The 18790-nt window shown below is 34.4% G+C and overlaps 1 protein-coding gene across 4 annotated transcripts in view; it reads right to left on the bottom strand.

Annotated features, from left to right (window-relative positions):
- The window catches only part of LOC140434722 (ketimine reductase mu-crystallin), a 369483-nt gene that overhangs the window by 236589 nt on the left and 114104 nt on the right, over window positions 1-18790 (bottom strand). For 3 of the 4 annotated variants that reach the window (XM_072523189.1, XM_072523190.1, XM_072523191.1), the window contains one exon: window positions 1280-1453. The exons of the other annotated variant lie outside the window; for it this stretch is intronic. In XM_072523189.1, the coding sequence (XP_072379290.1) occupies window positions 1280-1453 (174 nt within the window). The remainder of the gene's footprint in view (window positions 1-1279; window positions 1454-18790) is intronic. 4 annotated transcript variants of the gene reach the window in all.

The following is an 18790-nucleotide window of genomic DNA, read 5'->3' as shown; positions in this document are numbered from 1 at the left end:
ATTTTATTATTATTAATTTTATTCATTTATAAAACCACAGACATGTAATATTGGCATAATTACTGTAATTTATATAATTTGTATCACCTACCTATGTTTTTATCTTTATTAGACAACACCCTAATAAGGGATTATTGTTTTCAGCATTTTAACTTTGTATCGTGACCTGAAGATGCTTTGCATATTGTAGAAAGCGAAACCGGTCGTCCGATTAGTTAAATTAAATTGATTGTGAGTAAGTCTAACTTATTATTTCTTTCACCTTTTATATATATATATATATTCTACAATTAATTTTTTGTCAAATTGGGTGAATCGCTTATTATTTCAATAAAATGGTGCCTGAATCTCTACAAATTCAAAAATTTGTGAGTAGGTGATTAAAACTTATTGTAGCAATAAAACAATTCCTGAAGTAGTGGATGAAACTAATATTCTTAAAACTACAGTGTGGAAAATAAACTTCAATCCCTTGACATTCTTAAATGTTCTTGGACCTTGTCACGCACGTCCTCAATTCTGTCAACTAGGTATTGGATATAGCTACCGTTGAATTCTTTTTGGGGTTCAGGTATTCCAAACAAGAATACAAAAGATTAAACTTCCGATATCAATCAATAATATAACATTTGATTTACTTAAAAACTTAGGTTCTTAGGATAGTTTAGCCTCTCTCTTTCGTTGAAAGTCGTGAATTAAAACAATGTCGTATTGTAATGAAGTTGAACGTATTGCACTTCATATACTTACTACATACATACACTTAATGTAAAACCGTAAAATAAAAATCACTTGTCGTCTGTGACTTTAAGAAATGATCCTGCCGCTCCTTCGATTTACTGAGTAACCTATTAAATGATATGTACCTACAACAAAATCAAACGAACGGTTCGGGGATCAGCGTACTTTCTCAGGTAGAGACTGAAAAGTGATTTTCGTATATTTAAATTTTTTTCTCTTAATTTAAACATTTTATTTTTGCAAAATAATTTCCCATCAGTTTGCTCCTGCTGATCTTTGAATTTCTTTAACGGAAAACTTAAGAATAGAGAAATAGCATACTGAAACCCAATTATTTTTTTTTATTCTGTGTATCAGTCAATTAACTAAAATCATACCAAACGACTTGATTACATTTGCTTTATAACTAATTTAGCAAACTCGGTTGTGAAAAATCAGCCCTTTGTTTCCGATCTATAGCTCAAAGCTAGTCAAAAACATTAGAAAAAACTATTTTTATATTAATCATTAGTAATAAATATAATAATTTATTTCATACCTCTTTAAACTTAAAGAAATAATTAAAGCATTCAGCATGTGCCCAACCCTGTTGACCAGCTCCTAATATGGCCAATATATTACAAGGTTTATTTCTATTTTCGTATATGTGTTTAGTTGCAACGGCAGAAGCTGCTGCTGTTCTCCATTTCGTAATTTCAAATCCACCTATCACCTAAAACATAACATATGGATACTCCTTTTGACTAGGCACTTTATTTTTTATTGAATAAAGTTAAATGAAGTGGCAAAATATTGAAATAAAATAATTTTGCTTTTAATATTCACATGTAATTTTAGATCATCGTATCATCGCCTTAAAGGATCAAACAATTTATTGAACAACTAACAACTTAGATAGTAAACTTTTGATAGTTCAATGCTTTTTAATTATTTTTTGGAATATCTGGAATATGTTGATAGTAAATCGAATTAGTCGTATTAGACTAACAACTTAGATAGTAAACTTTTGATAGTCCTATGCTTTCTAATTATTTTTTGGAATCTCTGGAAAATGTTGATAGTAAATCGAATTAGTCGTATTAAAGGTCAAATTCACGAACTACACTGACTTGAATATTAAAATTTTATTAAAGCAATTTTAAAGAGTAAATTAAAAAAAATATTTTATGCTATATTTCGCTACAAGAACTTTGCTTTATTAAATATTAGATTAATATTGTTACTTGACGAGTTTTTCCATGAACACAATAATTGGACATTGTGAAGGTAATGACTCTCGGGGGAACCTGTAACCTCTAGAGAGCGCGTCCCCAGATGGCGGATAGGGAAATGCCCGACCCGGTTTAACGGTGGGTAGGAGGGAAATAAAATACCTCCCGTGGACCAACAGGTAATTCACCGAATGATTGCCGGTTTAAGCAATCCCCCACTTATGACCAACTTCTGCGGGCGGATGAGTTAATAAGTGAAAGGGCACTCTTTTGTCCAAGGGTTGGAAAACTGGTCGTAAAGGCGGATGAATCGAAAAATATGTCAACGGCGTAAGGATGCAGAAGGCATTAAAGACTGCATTAAAGACTCATAGACCATGCCATTCATAACTTTACACCTAGTAAAGTCATGAATGGCAAATGACAAGTAGAGTAAACAAACGTACTGATTATGGAGCACGGAATCCAAGATCTGGCAGGGGAGGAATAACTGTAGATCACAGGGCCTCCCAGGTCGTAAACCAGAGAAATCCCTGTGCACTTAAGACATTGAAAATAGCAACCTGGAATGTTAGAAGTCTATACGCAAGTGGTAAATTAGCGAACGTACTGCTTGAAACGGAAAACCTCTAAATTGATGTTTTAGGTATAAGTGACATACAGTAGCCAGGTTCAGGAAAACAAATTACAAATAATGAAACCATGTATTATTCAGGTAACAACGAGGTCAATCATCGCTATGGTGTTGCTATCTTAGTTGCAAAAAGGTCAATTACTCGGTGAGAAGTTTTACTCCTTATTCTGATAGGATCTTATCAATACAACTTTAGTCTAAAAAAGGTATAGTAAATTTTATTCAAGTTTATGCTCCTAAGCCAGATAAAGATGACAACGATATCGAAACTATTTTACCATGATTTGGAACAAGTCTTAAAATCAATGAAGAAACATCACACTACAATAGTAATGGGCGACTTCAATGCCAAAGTTGGCCAGAGAAGAGTGGGGGGGGGGAAGGATATGTGGGGGAATATGGTCTAGGAAATAGAAATGAACATGGTGACCGTTTAATACAATTTTGCCAGCCGGACGAATAATCCGAAATCAAGTTGACTTTGTCCTCATTAGACAAAGATTTCGTAATTCTATACTGTCTGTCAAAACTTACTCTGGAGCAGACATCGGTTCAGACCGTAACCCCATAGTAGTCACATTACGAACAAAATTGAAACTGATTAAAAACCCACACAAAGTAGAATTGATATTAAGATATTAAGGGAACTACAAACAAAGGAACAAACTGTAAAAACTCTTACTGAAAATCTACGTAATGCCCAAGAACTGAATAAAAGTAGTTATAACATTGATCAGAAATGGGAAAATATAAAAGTAGCAAGTATTAAAACAGCAAATGAAAACTTAAAACCAAAGAAAAGAAAACATAAAGACTGGATGACTGAAGAAATACTACGATTATTGAATGAAAGAAAATCATTCAAAACAAAAAATCCAATTAAATATAATGAAACTGATCGATTAAATAAAAAGAGAATAAAAGAAGCTAAGGAGAGAATGTTACATGAGCAGTGCCAAGAACTAGAAGAAATTGAGAAAAAATATGACTTTTTTAACATGCATAAAAGAATTAAATAATTAACAGGAATGAGAAAAACACTTCAAACTAGGCAACTAAGAGATGGAAGTGGTGCACTTATAACAGATATAAACCAAAAGAAGCAGAGATGGGCACAATATATAGCACAAATTTTTTAAGGAAAAAAGAGAGAACAGAAGCACCAACAGAATTTAAGGATGACACTGAGCCTGACAATATACGAGAAGAAATTTAATATGCAATGTAACAACCTAAAGGTGGTAAATCTCCCGGGCCTAATAAAGTTCCTATCGAATTACTCAAAATTATGAATACTGAATCTATTGATCTTCTGTTAGATCTATTCAATACCATATATAGAACAGGTATAATGCCTAAAGAATAGCTCCAATCAACATTCATACTGCTACCCAAAAAAGCCAATGCAAAGGAGTGCAATGAACATCGCACCATAGCCTTAATGAGTCATATCTTGAAATTGTTTTTAAAAGTAATTCACAATAGAATACATAAGAAATTAGATGAAGGCATAAGTAATACACAAATGGGATTTAGGAAAGGACTGGGAACACGAGGTGCACTGTTTGCAGTAAGGGTTCTTTCGCAGAGATGCTTAGATATAAATCAGGAAGTATATGCCTATTTCATTGATTTTGAGAAGGCATTTGACAGAGTGCAGCATAATCGGCTTAAAGAAATTTCATTAAATAAAAACATAGACAGTAGAGACATTAGAATCATATGTAACCTCTATTGGAACCAAACAGCAAAAGTGAAAGTTGAAAATGAACTGACCGAGGATATCCAGATTCGCCGTGGGGTCCACCAAGGGTGTATTTTATCACCCTTGTTATTCAATTTATACAGCGAAGCCATCTCAGAATTAGCGCTTGCTGAGGTCAGTGAGGGTCTCATTATGGACTAAAAATAAATTTGAAGAAAAGCAAGTTCATGGTATTTACAACAGCACAAAACACAAAGTTAAGCTAGTACTAGATAATACAGAAATTGAACAAATATCTTCGTACAAATACCTTGGAGCATGGATCACAGAAGATACTGATCAGACAAAAGAAATAAGATGCCGGATTGAAATTGCACGGTCAACTTTTAATAGAATGAGAAATTTTTTTTGTAATCGCGATATCAATATATCGCTCAGAATAAGAATGCTTCGATGGTATATTTTCTCTACCCTTTTGTATGTGCTTAAAGCTTGGACACTTAAAAAATCCAACATTCCAAACTTAGAAGCATTAGAAATGTGGTGTTACCGATGTATTTTGAAAATATCATGGATGGATCGCAAAACAAACGAACAAGTTCTCGAACAACTAGGAAAACAACGCGAAGTTGTTTTAAATTCCATAAAAATCAGGAAATTGGAATACTTGGGGCACATCATGAGAGGTGAAAAATACGAACTACTAAAGAATATAATGCAGGGAAAAATCAAAGGCAGAAGAAGCGTAGGAAGACGTAAAATCTAGTGGCTACGTAATCTCCGTGAATGGTTTGGATGCAGTTCAATTGAACTATTCAGGCGCGTAACCAACAAAATTATAATTGCCAGAATGATTTCCAATCTCCGATAGGAGCGGAACTTGAAGAAGAAGAAGAAGGTAACGAGTTTATATCCTTAAAGTTTCACGACCTTGAAAAAAAATGTACTACATGTAATTACAAAATATTAAAACTAAATAGATTAACTATTTTCAAGGGATTTTAAACTGTGAATCTATAGAAAAGTTTGGAAAAAAAATTAATTTTTGTGAATGCATCTTTAATTTAACTTGTCAGATATTGATAACTCTAGAACTCGATCTACCAAACCTTCATTTGATAGAGAACTAGTGTTACAGACTCATGCTTCCTTTGGAAATGCACTTTATATAACATTAGTATTTACACAATAGGACAAACATTAAGAATGTTTTAAATGAGAAAGTGTATTACATAGGTTGCTGGATACAAATATGAGAGCTTTTACCTGTAATATAGAAATTTCATAAATACTAACGGTTTAAAAGTATTGAATACAAACGATTTATTAAAGAAAGAGAAGTACAAATAGCAAAATAAAATCAGTACCTATAAATGACATAAAAACAAAATCCCTACTACTAATTAATACGAGTCTTTCAAATGTCTATGTGCGCTCTTGTCCATCCTAGTCACTATTACGAAGATCCTGAATTTAGAGGTGTGGAAATGTAGCAACCATGTGTATCTAAGGCTACCAAAAGAACTATGCGAAACCTTCTGGTTTACAAAAACAGGGCACTACTAACTTATGATTGATTGCTTTTATACTAAAAGCGGGACAAATTTTTAACAGATTCGAAGAGCACTGTATAAATTTATAAGGGCTTCTGCAAACAAATATGTTGCTTTGTGACCATCTAAATTCGCTATGTCCTTAAGCGGGTGCTTCATGTTTCTGGACGTCTTCTTTGGATATTACGATTACGTCTCACGCGCTCTAAATACTCAGCACGGCTGTCATTTACATATTATTATTACACTGTTGGCAATGTTAGCAAATTATTTTCAAAGGAGGAATTAATACTGAATTACAATTATTTTTAAATAGTTTTATATGTTCGAATAAATTTATTCAAACATACTTCCGCCAAGGGGCCAAAAGCTAAACATATCAAAGAGAATAGAAAAGAAAGCAATTTGCATCAGTAGATGTATAGCGTTCCTTCTAGAGCGGAAGTGACGTCACACGTCGATTGTCAAGCGTACGTATCCTCATGTATCAAGGCCACGCCCCCCTCGTGACGTAGGAACGTGCCTCGTGTCTCGAGGCCACGCCCCTTGGCCAATGGTGACATAGGAACGTGTCTCGTGTCTCTAGGCCACGCCCATCGGCCAATGGTGGCATAGGAACGTCCCCCCATGTCTTACTGACCAATGGTGAACGTCCTCGTGACGTCGGAACGTGTCGTCGACCAATGGCAGCATAGCAGCATCAGTGGTGGGAATACCAGGCCAATGGTGGCATAGGAACGTCCCCCTATGTCTTGCTGACCAATGGTGGACGTTCTCGTAACGTCGGAACGTATCATTGACCAATGGCAGCATAGCAGCGTCAGTGGTGGAAATAGCAGGCCAATGATGGCACAGGAACGTCCCCCCATGTCTTGCTGACCAATGGTGGACGTCCTCGTGACGTCGGAACGTATCGTCGACCAATGGCAGCATAGCAGCGTCAGTGGTGGGAATAGCAGGCCAATGATGGCATAGGAACGTCCCCCCATGTCTTGCTGAGCAATGGTGGACGTCCTCGTGACGTCGGAACGTGTCGTCTTCAATGGCAGCATAGCAGCGTCAGTGGTGGGAATAGCAACACCCCCAGCGACCAATGACAGCTTAGAATTTGAATAAACAACATAGAAATGGCGGTATAGCGATCAGGGACTAATGGTGACATAGTAACGCCCTCCTCGTGACGTTAGAACGTTTTCCTCGACCAATGATGCCACAGAAACGTGTCCTCGACCAATGGTGGGCATCCTCGTGACGTTGGAGGCCAATGATGTGCATCAACGTCCAATGAGAAAGACGTGCATCGACTAATGGTGGAGTGGTACCACAATATTAACGAAAAGACGCCCCCAGTCCCCCATTCCCCCCGAAAAGATGCCCCCAGTCCCCCATTCCCCCCGAAAAGACGCCCCAGTCCCCCATTTCCCCCGAAAAGACGCCCCCCAATAATAACGAAGCTACACGTCAACGTAACCAATGAGAACGATGTTCAATCGCTGGTCGGTGACTGCGTTCTATGAATTGACAAAGAGAAGAAGACGAATGACAGACAAAGAGAGCAATTTTTCCTCGTATTTTTTTTTAATTAAAACCTACGACCATTAGCGTAAAACTTCTAAATTTTTTCAATTTATATTTTACGAGTTACCTCGTATATATTTTATCGATTAGCATAATAACAAAAATTCGTTATAAAATAGATCTTGCTACTGAGAATAATGACATCATCGGATACGCCGGCTATTAAAAATTTCTCACGCCATCACGATATAGCCGGAAGCACGTGCACATTCCAATTCTATTATTTAATGTGAGATAAAATATATTCGCATGGATGCAGGAAACATGTGCACATACCTTTCTATTTTATAATTAAGCCCGGCATGTGATGCATAAATGAATAGTCTTACGAAATATTGCGCAACATAGTGTTAGCGTGGGAGAGGCAGTTAAGAAGCAGGTAAGAAGATATAATTAAAAGTTTTCATGTTCACAGCTTTATTTCGTGAAACGTAGTCATTACAACATGAACAGTGTGGAAGTAATAGCCAAAAGTGAAATGATGCTGCTTAATACTTTGTATAATTTTGAGCATTTAAAAGTATTAGTTGGATTAAGTTCAGCTCGATCATTTGAGCCAGGTGTTAAATGAAGCAGCGAGAATAATGAGATATCGTTCGGTATATGTGATTGGATCCAATTCATCGATGAACTTAATCGTAAATATAATCAGTTTTTCCTGATGCCTCTACAATGCTAGAGATTTTTAGATTACTATTGTAATGCGTTAAAAATTGCTACTTCATTCAAAAATGATTTACAACCAATAGACATTTTATATTCATTTTGTGAGGCTTCTTGCGATACTAGTATTATAAGTTTAGCATTAAGGGAATATTTGTATTATTATAAGGAAGATACAGTTAGTGAATTAAATAACAGTATTTTTAAATAGAGGATTAAAACATTTATTTCTATTTATTATACCATGGTATTGGGGGTGATTAAGAATATTATTTATATTGGCTTTTGGAGTTAAAGACATTTATTTCATCAATGACTTCCATATGGTGTAGATTAGAAGAGTTGTACGAAAAAATACAAAAGTTAAAAGCCGATATACAGTGGTACGAAGATAGAACTGCAATTGAAAAACGATTTGCAGAGTTTAATTTGTCAGAAAGAAAGTTACCAAAAACAACACGATACCCGTTAAAAAGAATTCAACCGACAAGATGCCTCCACTAACAACCTCATTCATCATCCTCACAGCTATTGTTAACAATGTACTTTATACAAACGTTCCAAACAACGTTAAGAACCAGGCAATATGTTTTAATGATGAAAAAACTGATTGTAATCAAACTAAATGGACTCTAATGGATCATGAAGTGGCGAATTATGGACAGCTTCCAGTATTTTTCAAAGCGATACCAAAATCAGGAGGAGCATTCTACAAGATCAAGCTAATATCCCCAAATAACACCGAAAGTGATTCAAAATGGTACAAAACTAATAATGATGACATCGATCAATATGGTTTATCGATTATACTCTTAAGTATTATATTCGTAATAAATGCCTTTATAGCGATTAATATCATTAAAAAATTTCTTGTAAATCGTAAATGCGAATCATCTTGCATTAAAATAAATATGTAAAACTGTTAAAATAAAACTAAAATAAAACTTTTAATCTTTTGTTTAAAAAAATCCAATTTATATAGGTAATATTTTGTTACACAACCATTGACGGAGGTGATCCACATTTATCGAGGAGCAGGAAAATAGTCCAGTAGCGTGGCAGGGATATTCATGTGGAGCAAAGCCTCCAGTGGAGTATGGAGAATCATCAAACTTGCAAACATCAATAATTATGGGAAAGACGTCAAGCATATAACATTTGTATCTTAAAAATTCTGCTTGTTGTTCTCCGCGAACGTAGATGTAGTCAGCTGCATACAACAACTTAGATTCCAGTATTTTATTGATTTTTGAATATTTAACATCCCCATTAGAATATCGAAGACCATGCACGTTTTTCTCCAAGTACACAGCAGTCTTCTTATCTTGATTACTTAATGTAGCAAACGGTTGTGGAGGTTTAAATATATAATGACAATGTTTAAAGCCAATTTCAATGCTGAGTTCTTTGGGAACAAACCACCCATCTACGGTGAATCCTTGAATGTCAACTAATGCGATCCTCATGATGGCTGATAGTATACTGAATTGGATATGATTGAATAAGTCAAGTTAAATGATATTTTTGATAACTTCAGTTAGAGGAAAGTATTCGAGTAGACTGTCGTGGACAATTAAACAGTACGCTCGAGTGCCTGCAGGAAAACCTTCATCTGCTTCGATTTTCAACTTAATATCAACGGTACCCGATCTAAATGACGTATCATCCTGTTTGGAGCAATCGAAAGTAAACAAAGCATATTTTTTTAAAGCATTATAATCCAAGATTGGATGTTTTGTTGACGAATAAGTATAACTGGGAAAGAATTCGGTATAGTTGTAGTGAGCTATAGCATAATCATTTTTCGCAAAATCCAATTGCATTCTCTCGTTAGGCCAATATTCACCGTTAATAACCACTCGTACGCTGGACACCTTAATGTTATCGAATAACGTTGGATCGGCGTGAATGTCATCTCGTTTAGAAGTTTGAAAAGCTACAATGACATAGCGTGGACGTTCAACAGCTGAAGTTGTCTTTACACTCCATATCTCACGTCGATATCCAGCCGTAAGTGAAGGTAGTTCATTAAGTTCTCATTTACGGAAAGGTATAGTTATCGGTGTATTATTCTTAATCGAAGTCATTAGGTCAATTTTCACATCATCATTCGGAAAGACATGTTTGACCTTCAGTTCCATGCTGGTAACAGTTAAAGACACTGTTGTTGTTGTTGTGGCATTAGGTTCTTCCACTAAAATACAGTCTCTATCATTACGTGCTCGAACCAATCGAAACACTTGACGACCTTAGGTTAATTTATTGCAATCGTTGAAAATGTTAAAAATATGTTTTATCGGAATCAGTAAACTAAAGTTGTCTCCCGATAAATGTGGATTATTGGGATAGTTCCATCCTGCAGTACTGGGAAACTTTGAATCTTCAGGAGTCAAAAGAAACAGTTCCATTACCCACTTTCTTTATACTTCCTTTAATTTCCAAAAGTGTTTCGTGTATGGCAAAAAATGCATCTGATTGATTTATGATAAACTCGACAACGTCGCTATTATTAAATGACTTGATGTAAGGTGTATATGTACGAAATTCTTCTTTTCTAATAGTATCGTCGAACTGAGGTTTCTGGTAAAGATCTAAAATAGGTGGTTGAGGTTCCTGAACCTGTCGTCGAATGTATTGACGTTTTGACATCTTTTAGCTGTAATCCAATGGAAACAAGAAAGGCTTTATTGACAGCAGACATGTCACGTCGCTTGTAAGATTTGCGTGAGTCTAATGGATATTGATGTGTAGAGCTTTGTTTTATAATTAAACCCATCTATATCGTTTCCTTAAAATCCAAATGAAGTGTACTTTTCTCTCCTCTAAAGTTGACTGGTCTTAAATCTTGATCGAGTACGCTAACGGTAATGTTGGCAATTTCACGGATGCTATTGCTTACTGGTATATATATATATATATATATATATATATATATATATATATATATATATATATATATATATATATATATATATATATAGGATTATGAGGACGTTTGTCAATAGAGAAACCAGGATCAACACTTATCGGAAAATGTAGAACGGTGTGCGCAGGTCTGTCCTCGTAAAAGGCTCCTTCGGTAATGTTGCATTCAAACAATAGGCTCGATACTTTTTTAATGTTTACAGGTTGGTCCGAAGAATGCATTTTTCCTGGCACCAATATTCTGTTTGATGAGAAACCCAATATTTTGCCGAGACTGTCATCTTTCTCGAAAGTAACAGCATGATCTTGACTAATGATGATGATGATAGTGTGTTTGGCATGGAAACTAGTCCTTTTGCCACAGATTTTAAAATGATTTATGTTATGTTTATCAATTAAAAACTTGATTGTACTAAATTTATATTATATATCTGGATGCATATAAGTGATTACATATGAGTTCGTATATAGATTTCTGATTCAATGACAGTAGGTGGGTTATGTTTACTGGACTTTGCACATTAATTTTAACTAGGTTTTCATAAAACGTAGATGAGAGTGCTTTATTTTTTATACATCCAAACAGGATGTGATTAACATCACACTGGGAAATATTATCGCATAAACACTTTCCTGATTCTATAATGTTTAATCTAGCCAGGTGAGCAGGAAGAGCACCGTGACTAGTTTTTAATCTTGTAATAGTAGCTGCTGATCGTTTAGATATATTATAATGAAATATGTGTGGTAATTCTGTTAGGGATGGTAACGTAAGATGGATCTTGTAATAATGATTATTTGAAGTATTCGCCAGAATTTTCCATCTGTCTTGCCAGTTAAAATTTATTTTTTTAGTATAAAAATTGATTAGGTCTGATACTGTGTAAATATGTTCTTGTATACCTGAATAAGTAGAATCCTTAGCGAGCTCGTCTACTATTTCATTACCTTTTATCCCGGAGTGACTTTTTGCCCAAATAAATGTTATATCTTTGTTTCTCATTTTTTGTTTAAGGTCACATATCAGCTCACATGTTTTATGGTTTAACTCAGTATTATTAAGTCCACTAAGAATTGACTTAGAGTCTGAGATGATCACAGCATCTTGCAAATTTGCGTGCTCTAGCCAATCCAGAGCTTTCCTAATAGCTACCGCTTCTGCAGTGTAAATAGAGCAATGCGGAGGAAGCTTTATTTTAAGTGATTTGTTTTTGGAAGGAATATACACTGCAGACCCTACTTTCTCATCGTTCAGTTTAGAGCCATCTGTGTAAATTATAGTTTTATTAGTATATTCACTCAATATGGAGTTCAACATCTTGTTATTTATTTGATGTGAATCTGAATATTTCGGAAATATAATATTTAATTTTTTGAAGATTGTATTAAATTCTAATTTATAAGATGGTTTAATATAATTTTTTGAAAGTGTAACCGGTAAATCATTGGTTTCCAGAAAAGCATCTGCTAATGGTGGTGAATTTTTTATTCTCCAATAATTGTTTACTAGATTTTGTATGGATAATTCATACAGCATACTTAGTAGGCCACTTGTTCTAGCCCTTAATTTTAATACATATTTTGTTGCTAATAAATTTCTACGATTTTCTAATGGCATTTCATTACTTTCAGCAAGTAACAGGGGGCATGGTGTTGATTTCATAGCACCCAAAGTTAATCTCAAACTTTAAAACTGAATACGATCTATTTTTAGTAAATGTGTTTTGCTTGCTGATCCGTATAACACACATCCGTAATCCAAAATTGATCGCACGTAGGTCCTGTAAAACATTAATGCAACTTTGGAATTAGCACCCCATTTCCTGCAAGTAACACATTTAAGGAGATTAATGCCTTTCTCACATCTTTTTTTTACATATTGGACATGTTTAGACCATAGTAATTTGGGGTCTAGGATTATACCAAGATATTTATACTCAGTGACAACGTTTATATCATATCCTGACAGGTGTAGACTATCAGGCGTACGTAACCTATGTCTTGTAAATATCATAATGGCAGATTTTTCTGGGGATATAGTAAGTTCGTGGTCTTTAGTCCAATTATCTACTAGTTTCATGATGTGTTCCAGGACCTCCACACAATCGTCATATGAATCACGGACGGAGTAAATACATATATCATCGGCGTACTGTATACATTTTATGGAATCAACAAAAATGTCGTGTATACTTGCCGAAAATATGTTGAAGAGAATTGGGCTTAATACAGACCCCTGTGGTAATCCTGTATGAGTTATTCGTGGACCATATAACTGATTACTATGGTCTCTGATATATAAAGTTCGGTTGCTAAAAAGATTAACTATATTAGCGGATAAATTTGTGGACAACCCCAGTTTGCATAACTTTGAATGCATTACTGTTAAATTAACACAGTGGTAAGCGCCTTTAAGGTCTAGAAAGAAACATGCTAAATATTTATTTTTTGAAAAATTTAGTTGGATATCTGTTGTTAAGTGACTTATTGCATCTAGTGTTCCCAGACCAGATCGAAATCCATATTGAGTGCTTGGCAAAATATTATAGTGTTCGACTGTCCAGTTAAGACGATTTTTGATAATTCTTTCGAAAGTTTTTGTTATACAAGACAATAGAGAAATGGGTCGATAAGACGATGAGAGAGTTTTGTCTTTGTTGGGTTTGATAAAAAGACATAATTGTTTCTTTCATTTTGTCAATGTAATTTCCTTTCAAAAGCCAATCATTAAATATTTTTAATAAATGATTTTTTGCCTTATCGGGAAGGTGGTTAATTATGGAATAAGTGATATAATCTTTCCCGGGCGCAGTAGATTTTGATATTTTAATAGCTGCATCCAGTTCTTGGATGTTTATTGGATTTTCTAGTAATTTAAATTTACTGGAATTGCATATTGATACGTGTTTTAATTGGTCTTGAACGTATGGTGGAGCGAACTAGTCAAGTAACTCTTCTATTAGCTCTGTTGAAATTGGTTGTGTCTTTGAATGATAATTTTTGTTAGCCATTTTATTAACAAATTTCCATATTTTGTTGAGCGGTGTATTTTTATTGATAGTATTTACAAAGTTGATCCAGGTTTTTTTTTGTTTTTTCATAAAAGCAACTTTACATTTGGCTTGGATGTGTTTATATTTTAGATAATTTTCAAGATTTGAGACAATATATACTCTCGAAAAGCTTTTTTTCGACACGATATTAAATTTTTACATTCGTCGTCCCACCATACGGGAAGACCGGATTTTGGTTGAAATGATTTTTGAGTAATCATAGCAAAGTCTGCAGCTTCGCTAATTGTTTTTATTAAGTTATTAAACATTTCCAAAGATGTAACATCTATAAAATGAGTGTCTAGAAGGCATTTTTCTAAGTAATTTTCAAATATAGACCAGTTCGCTGAAGACTCTTTCCATTTTGTGGAGGTATGGATTATTCTTGGGTAATATTTCAAATCTAGGGTGATTTGGATAGGGATGTGGATTGTACCTAGTGAATCATTTAGATGATTCCAGGTAGTAAAGCCTGTTAAATGAGGAGATACTAATGTTAAGTCTATCATTGAAGGACGTTCGTTTGGTCTGGATATTTTGGTTGGTCTTCCGTCATTGAGTGAAATTAGATTAGTATTGTCTAAAGCGTCAGCTAAAATATTACCTTGTGCACTATCCTGTATGGAACCCCACCTATAGTAATGACTATTAAAGTCGCCCCCAATTAAAACTCTGCCTTTAATTTGTCCAAATAAATTTTCCCAATCTTTGGAGGAGACATATATTTTAGGAGGTTTGTAAACACATAGTATTGATAATTTTACTTGTTCTAGAAAAATACCGCAAACCTCTATATTTGGATTATAATTTGTTTTGAATTTTATATCTGAAAAGGAAATGTTATTTGCAACTAAAACAGCAACGCCTCTAACATTATTAAAACCTTTAATATATAAATTTTTATTTTGTGACAACCAAGTTTCGTTCAGAAGAATGACATCAATTGTATGACTTTCTAGAAAATTAAACAAATTAGTCTTTTGTTTTATAATAGATTGGCAGTTCCACTGAAGAATATTAAGTGTTCTGTGATTCCCCATCACTATCGTTGTCTGATAAACAAGAAAGTATATTTCTGATTTCATTTTGAGTGACTCTTTGGAATTCAACTGAGACTAGTTTGGTGTTAATTTGTTTAATTATTCTTTCTAAAGCAAATGGAATTTCTTGGGCTATTGGGGATAAGCTGGGCATTGTTTCGTTAGAGTCGTATGATCGTTTGTTTTACAGTGAAGACAATATTGTGAGTTACTACAACGGGAGTTATCTTCGTGTTCTTTGCCCCAATTTTTGCATAAGCTGAAAGTGGACTTACACTGTCTGAGAGTATGACCAAATTTAAAACAATTTAAACACTGTACTACAGGGTATATGTATTGTTCAACTTGAAACCTTACCAAATCTAACGTAATATATTGAGGAATAATATTTCCTTCAAATGTTAAAACTACCATTTGCCTAGGTACAAAAATACTTTCATTATCTGAATCAATCAGATAATTTCATATGTCTTACCTCGGTTATTTTTTGGTCGGAAATAATATTATTCATCATATAATTTTCGTCCAAAAAAGTATCAACTTGTCTAATTATTCCTTTTTTGTGATTAAAAAAAGTCGGAATATAAGCAATAAATTTGTTAGAAATAATTATGTCGTGATTGACTAAACTATTTGCACAAGTGTAAGAATTAAAAATTACTTTCACTTTATTTCTACCGACGAGTTTAATATCGACAACATCTTTCTTAAAAAAGTTATTAATGAATAAATAATGACCTACTCGGACTGGTGATAAACGTTTAATATTTGGGTCGATGGACGCGACAAAAACAAAAAACGGGCCTTTACCAGAAGATTTATATCTATTATTTAAATCAAAACGGGCACTTACTGCCTCCATATTTTCACCTTTATCAGGGGGTGGCTTTTCGCCACCCGAAGAATCATCCATTTTTAAATATAAAGAACAATCCTACCTTGTTTTATTATTCCTTACTATTTAAAAAACTAAACTTTAACTGCTTAGAAATTGAAAACTAATTAGCACTTAATTGATGTGGACACTATCGATGTCAGCACACAACTGGATCTTGACTAAAGATTTCACACTTGAGCGTATTGTTGTTGGGTCTTAAGATGAACTCATTATCTCGAATCGAATTATATTTATCGATTAATGCGTTATGAATATACGTTTCGATATCGGTAATTTCATAAGATCCAGATCGAATATCGATGCTACACAACTTTTTTCGATAATTTTTCTCGTAGTAGTAAAACTTTTCGCTATCGATGTTTGGAATCGAATTAAATGTATGAAATCCCAACACTGCTACATAATACTGTCGGTTAGGGTCAACCACAAGAGGTACTTGAGGAGTAAACGAAAACTCATTGGAAGTACTTGTCGAGATCAACAATCGAGACATGACTGATACATTTGAATAGGTGTATGAATTTGCAGGGTAAATAATCTTCTAGTGCACGACGAATATCTTGAGGTAGTTCATACCAAACAACGCTCGTTATATTTTTCATAAAAATGCAAATGGCACTTCTCAATATATCGTTAGATGGTTCCATTGTAAAAAAACTTTAAACAAAGATGTCCACAGTTAATTTGGATATAATTTTGATATTGGTCGTTATTGTAGAAAATTCTTCCACCGTTCAAGTAGGATACTAGTTCTCGCGGTGGTTTCAAGCAACCATATGAATCAAAGTACTCTATATCGTTGTTTATCTTTCTGTAAGCTACCCAATGTGTACCGGGGTTTGTGGAAATGTCGAGATTAATAATAGCACATTCATGTTTACGAGGGCTACGTGGTAAATTATCTCGCATGAACACGCCGCGGAAATTTGAAATTTTAAGTAGTTTAACAAATCTGTAATTTAGTTCCAGGTCCTAGATATTGGTAACCAGGAGCATGCAATTCAAACGGTAGACTATTGATCAGAGAATTCAACACTCCTTCACCTTGAACGACCAACATTGAAATGAATCGCTTTTTGCAAAATGTCTTTATATAACCATGTATACAAAATACATCTCAATCACAAGATGAAGGTCATTCAACAAGACAAGTCACTAGCAGTGGAAAACTTGGATTTTGTCGACAAGGTGACAAGAACCAGCAAACATGGTGCATTGCTACCACATTCATTCCGTGCTATCATATGTGGTCAAAGCGGATGTGGAAAATCTAATGTTATGTTGGCATTATTTTTTGACCTGAATGGTGCTAAATTCAAAAATGTTTACGTTTATTCAAAGTCGTTGTTTCAACCCAAGTATCAATTTTTGAAGGAAGTGTTGGAGTCTGTGAAAGAAGTAGGTTATTTTCCATTTAAAGATAATGATGATGATATAAGCCCAAGTAAAGCTAAACCAAACTCAGTATTCATATTTGTAACAATACGTGAATATTACTGTATGGGTAGACATAAAGACATTGATTGTGCATACCTATGTCAATCATACAGTCGAGCAGGCAAACAACTTTTACGCGATAATGCGAATCTTATTGTATTGTTTAAGCAAGATAAGCTCAATTTGAAACACGTCTTTGATGACCACGTATCACCTGATATGACATTTGAGCAATTTAAACAATTTTGTTCCGAATGTTGGAAGGACAAATACGGTACATTCGTCATTGTTAAGGATTTCGATATTTCTAACGGACGATATCGTAAAGGTTTCGACAAGTTTATAAAACTGTAGGTATGATCTAAAAACACGCATTGTATAACAATATGTCAGACAAAGAGGTAGCTGCGCGCAAGCGTAAAGTTGCCGAACTAGCTCGTGTCATTCGCAAAAAGTATTTGGCATTAAAGTTAGGTAAAACAGAACAAGATGAGTCGCTAAATAAACTCTTTAAGCCCATAGCTAAACCTCTAACAGATATTGCGCAATCGTCAAAAACGTTGCATCATGCTATTAATAACAAGCTTAGACACGTTAAAAAAGAAGAGGTGAAAACGGAGGAAGAGATAAAAAAAGAAGCCGGCGATGACGATGTATTTTTCGATGCAGTATCAATCGATCAAGTTAACGAACATGAAATGTTTGATCCTAATAATGTTTAGAAAGAGGCTATTGATGAATATATCGAGCAATACCCTCCAATGAGCCATAAGTATATAAAAGAATTTTGGATGAAAGATAATAAAATTGATAAAAACTACGGACCTATTTACAATGATGAAATTGGTTGGATGTTGGGTAAACGACGAATAAACTTTAACAAAAACAAAGGTAGTATACAAGTCATCAGTGATGGTAGTGGGGAAGGAGGATGGGTGCCGGGAACGCCAGGTCTATACCAACTAATTTTCTATGATAACCCTGAAGATTATAATGATAAAGATTTAAAGCACTATAAAAGTTTATTAAATAGTACAGAAGTTCATCTGGATTCCAAAGGTCGTCTTAAAGGTGCAACTGGGAAAAAATATCATTATATTATCAAACCGCTATTTAAACCTACCGATGAAACAACAAAGAAATCGCCACCGAAAACTCGATCTACTGCATTAAAGAGACAACCTTTCGAAGGTCTTGTTCGTTTAGCAAAAACGACTCGTTCGTCATCGATAACAACGTCTCCTCGAACATCGTTATCTTCACCATCTAGCTCCAAAGGGTCAAGGCTCGTCGATAATTCTCATTTGATCTACAACGATAATCCTATTGAATATATATATTGGAATGATCCA

Source organism: Diabrotica undecimpunctata, chromosome 2 (genome assembly GCF_040954645.1).
Source record: "Diabrotica undecimpunctata isolate CICGRU chromosome 2, icDiaUnde3, whole genome shotgun sequence".
In the NCBI taxonomy this organism is placed as follows: Eukaryota; Metazoa; Arthropoda; class Insecta; order Coleoptera; family Chrysomelidae; genus Diabrotica; species Diabrotica undecimpunctata.
This window is presented reverse-complemented; position numbering and strand designations above follow the sequence as displayed.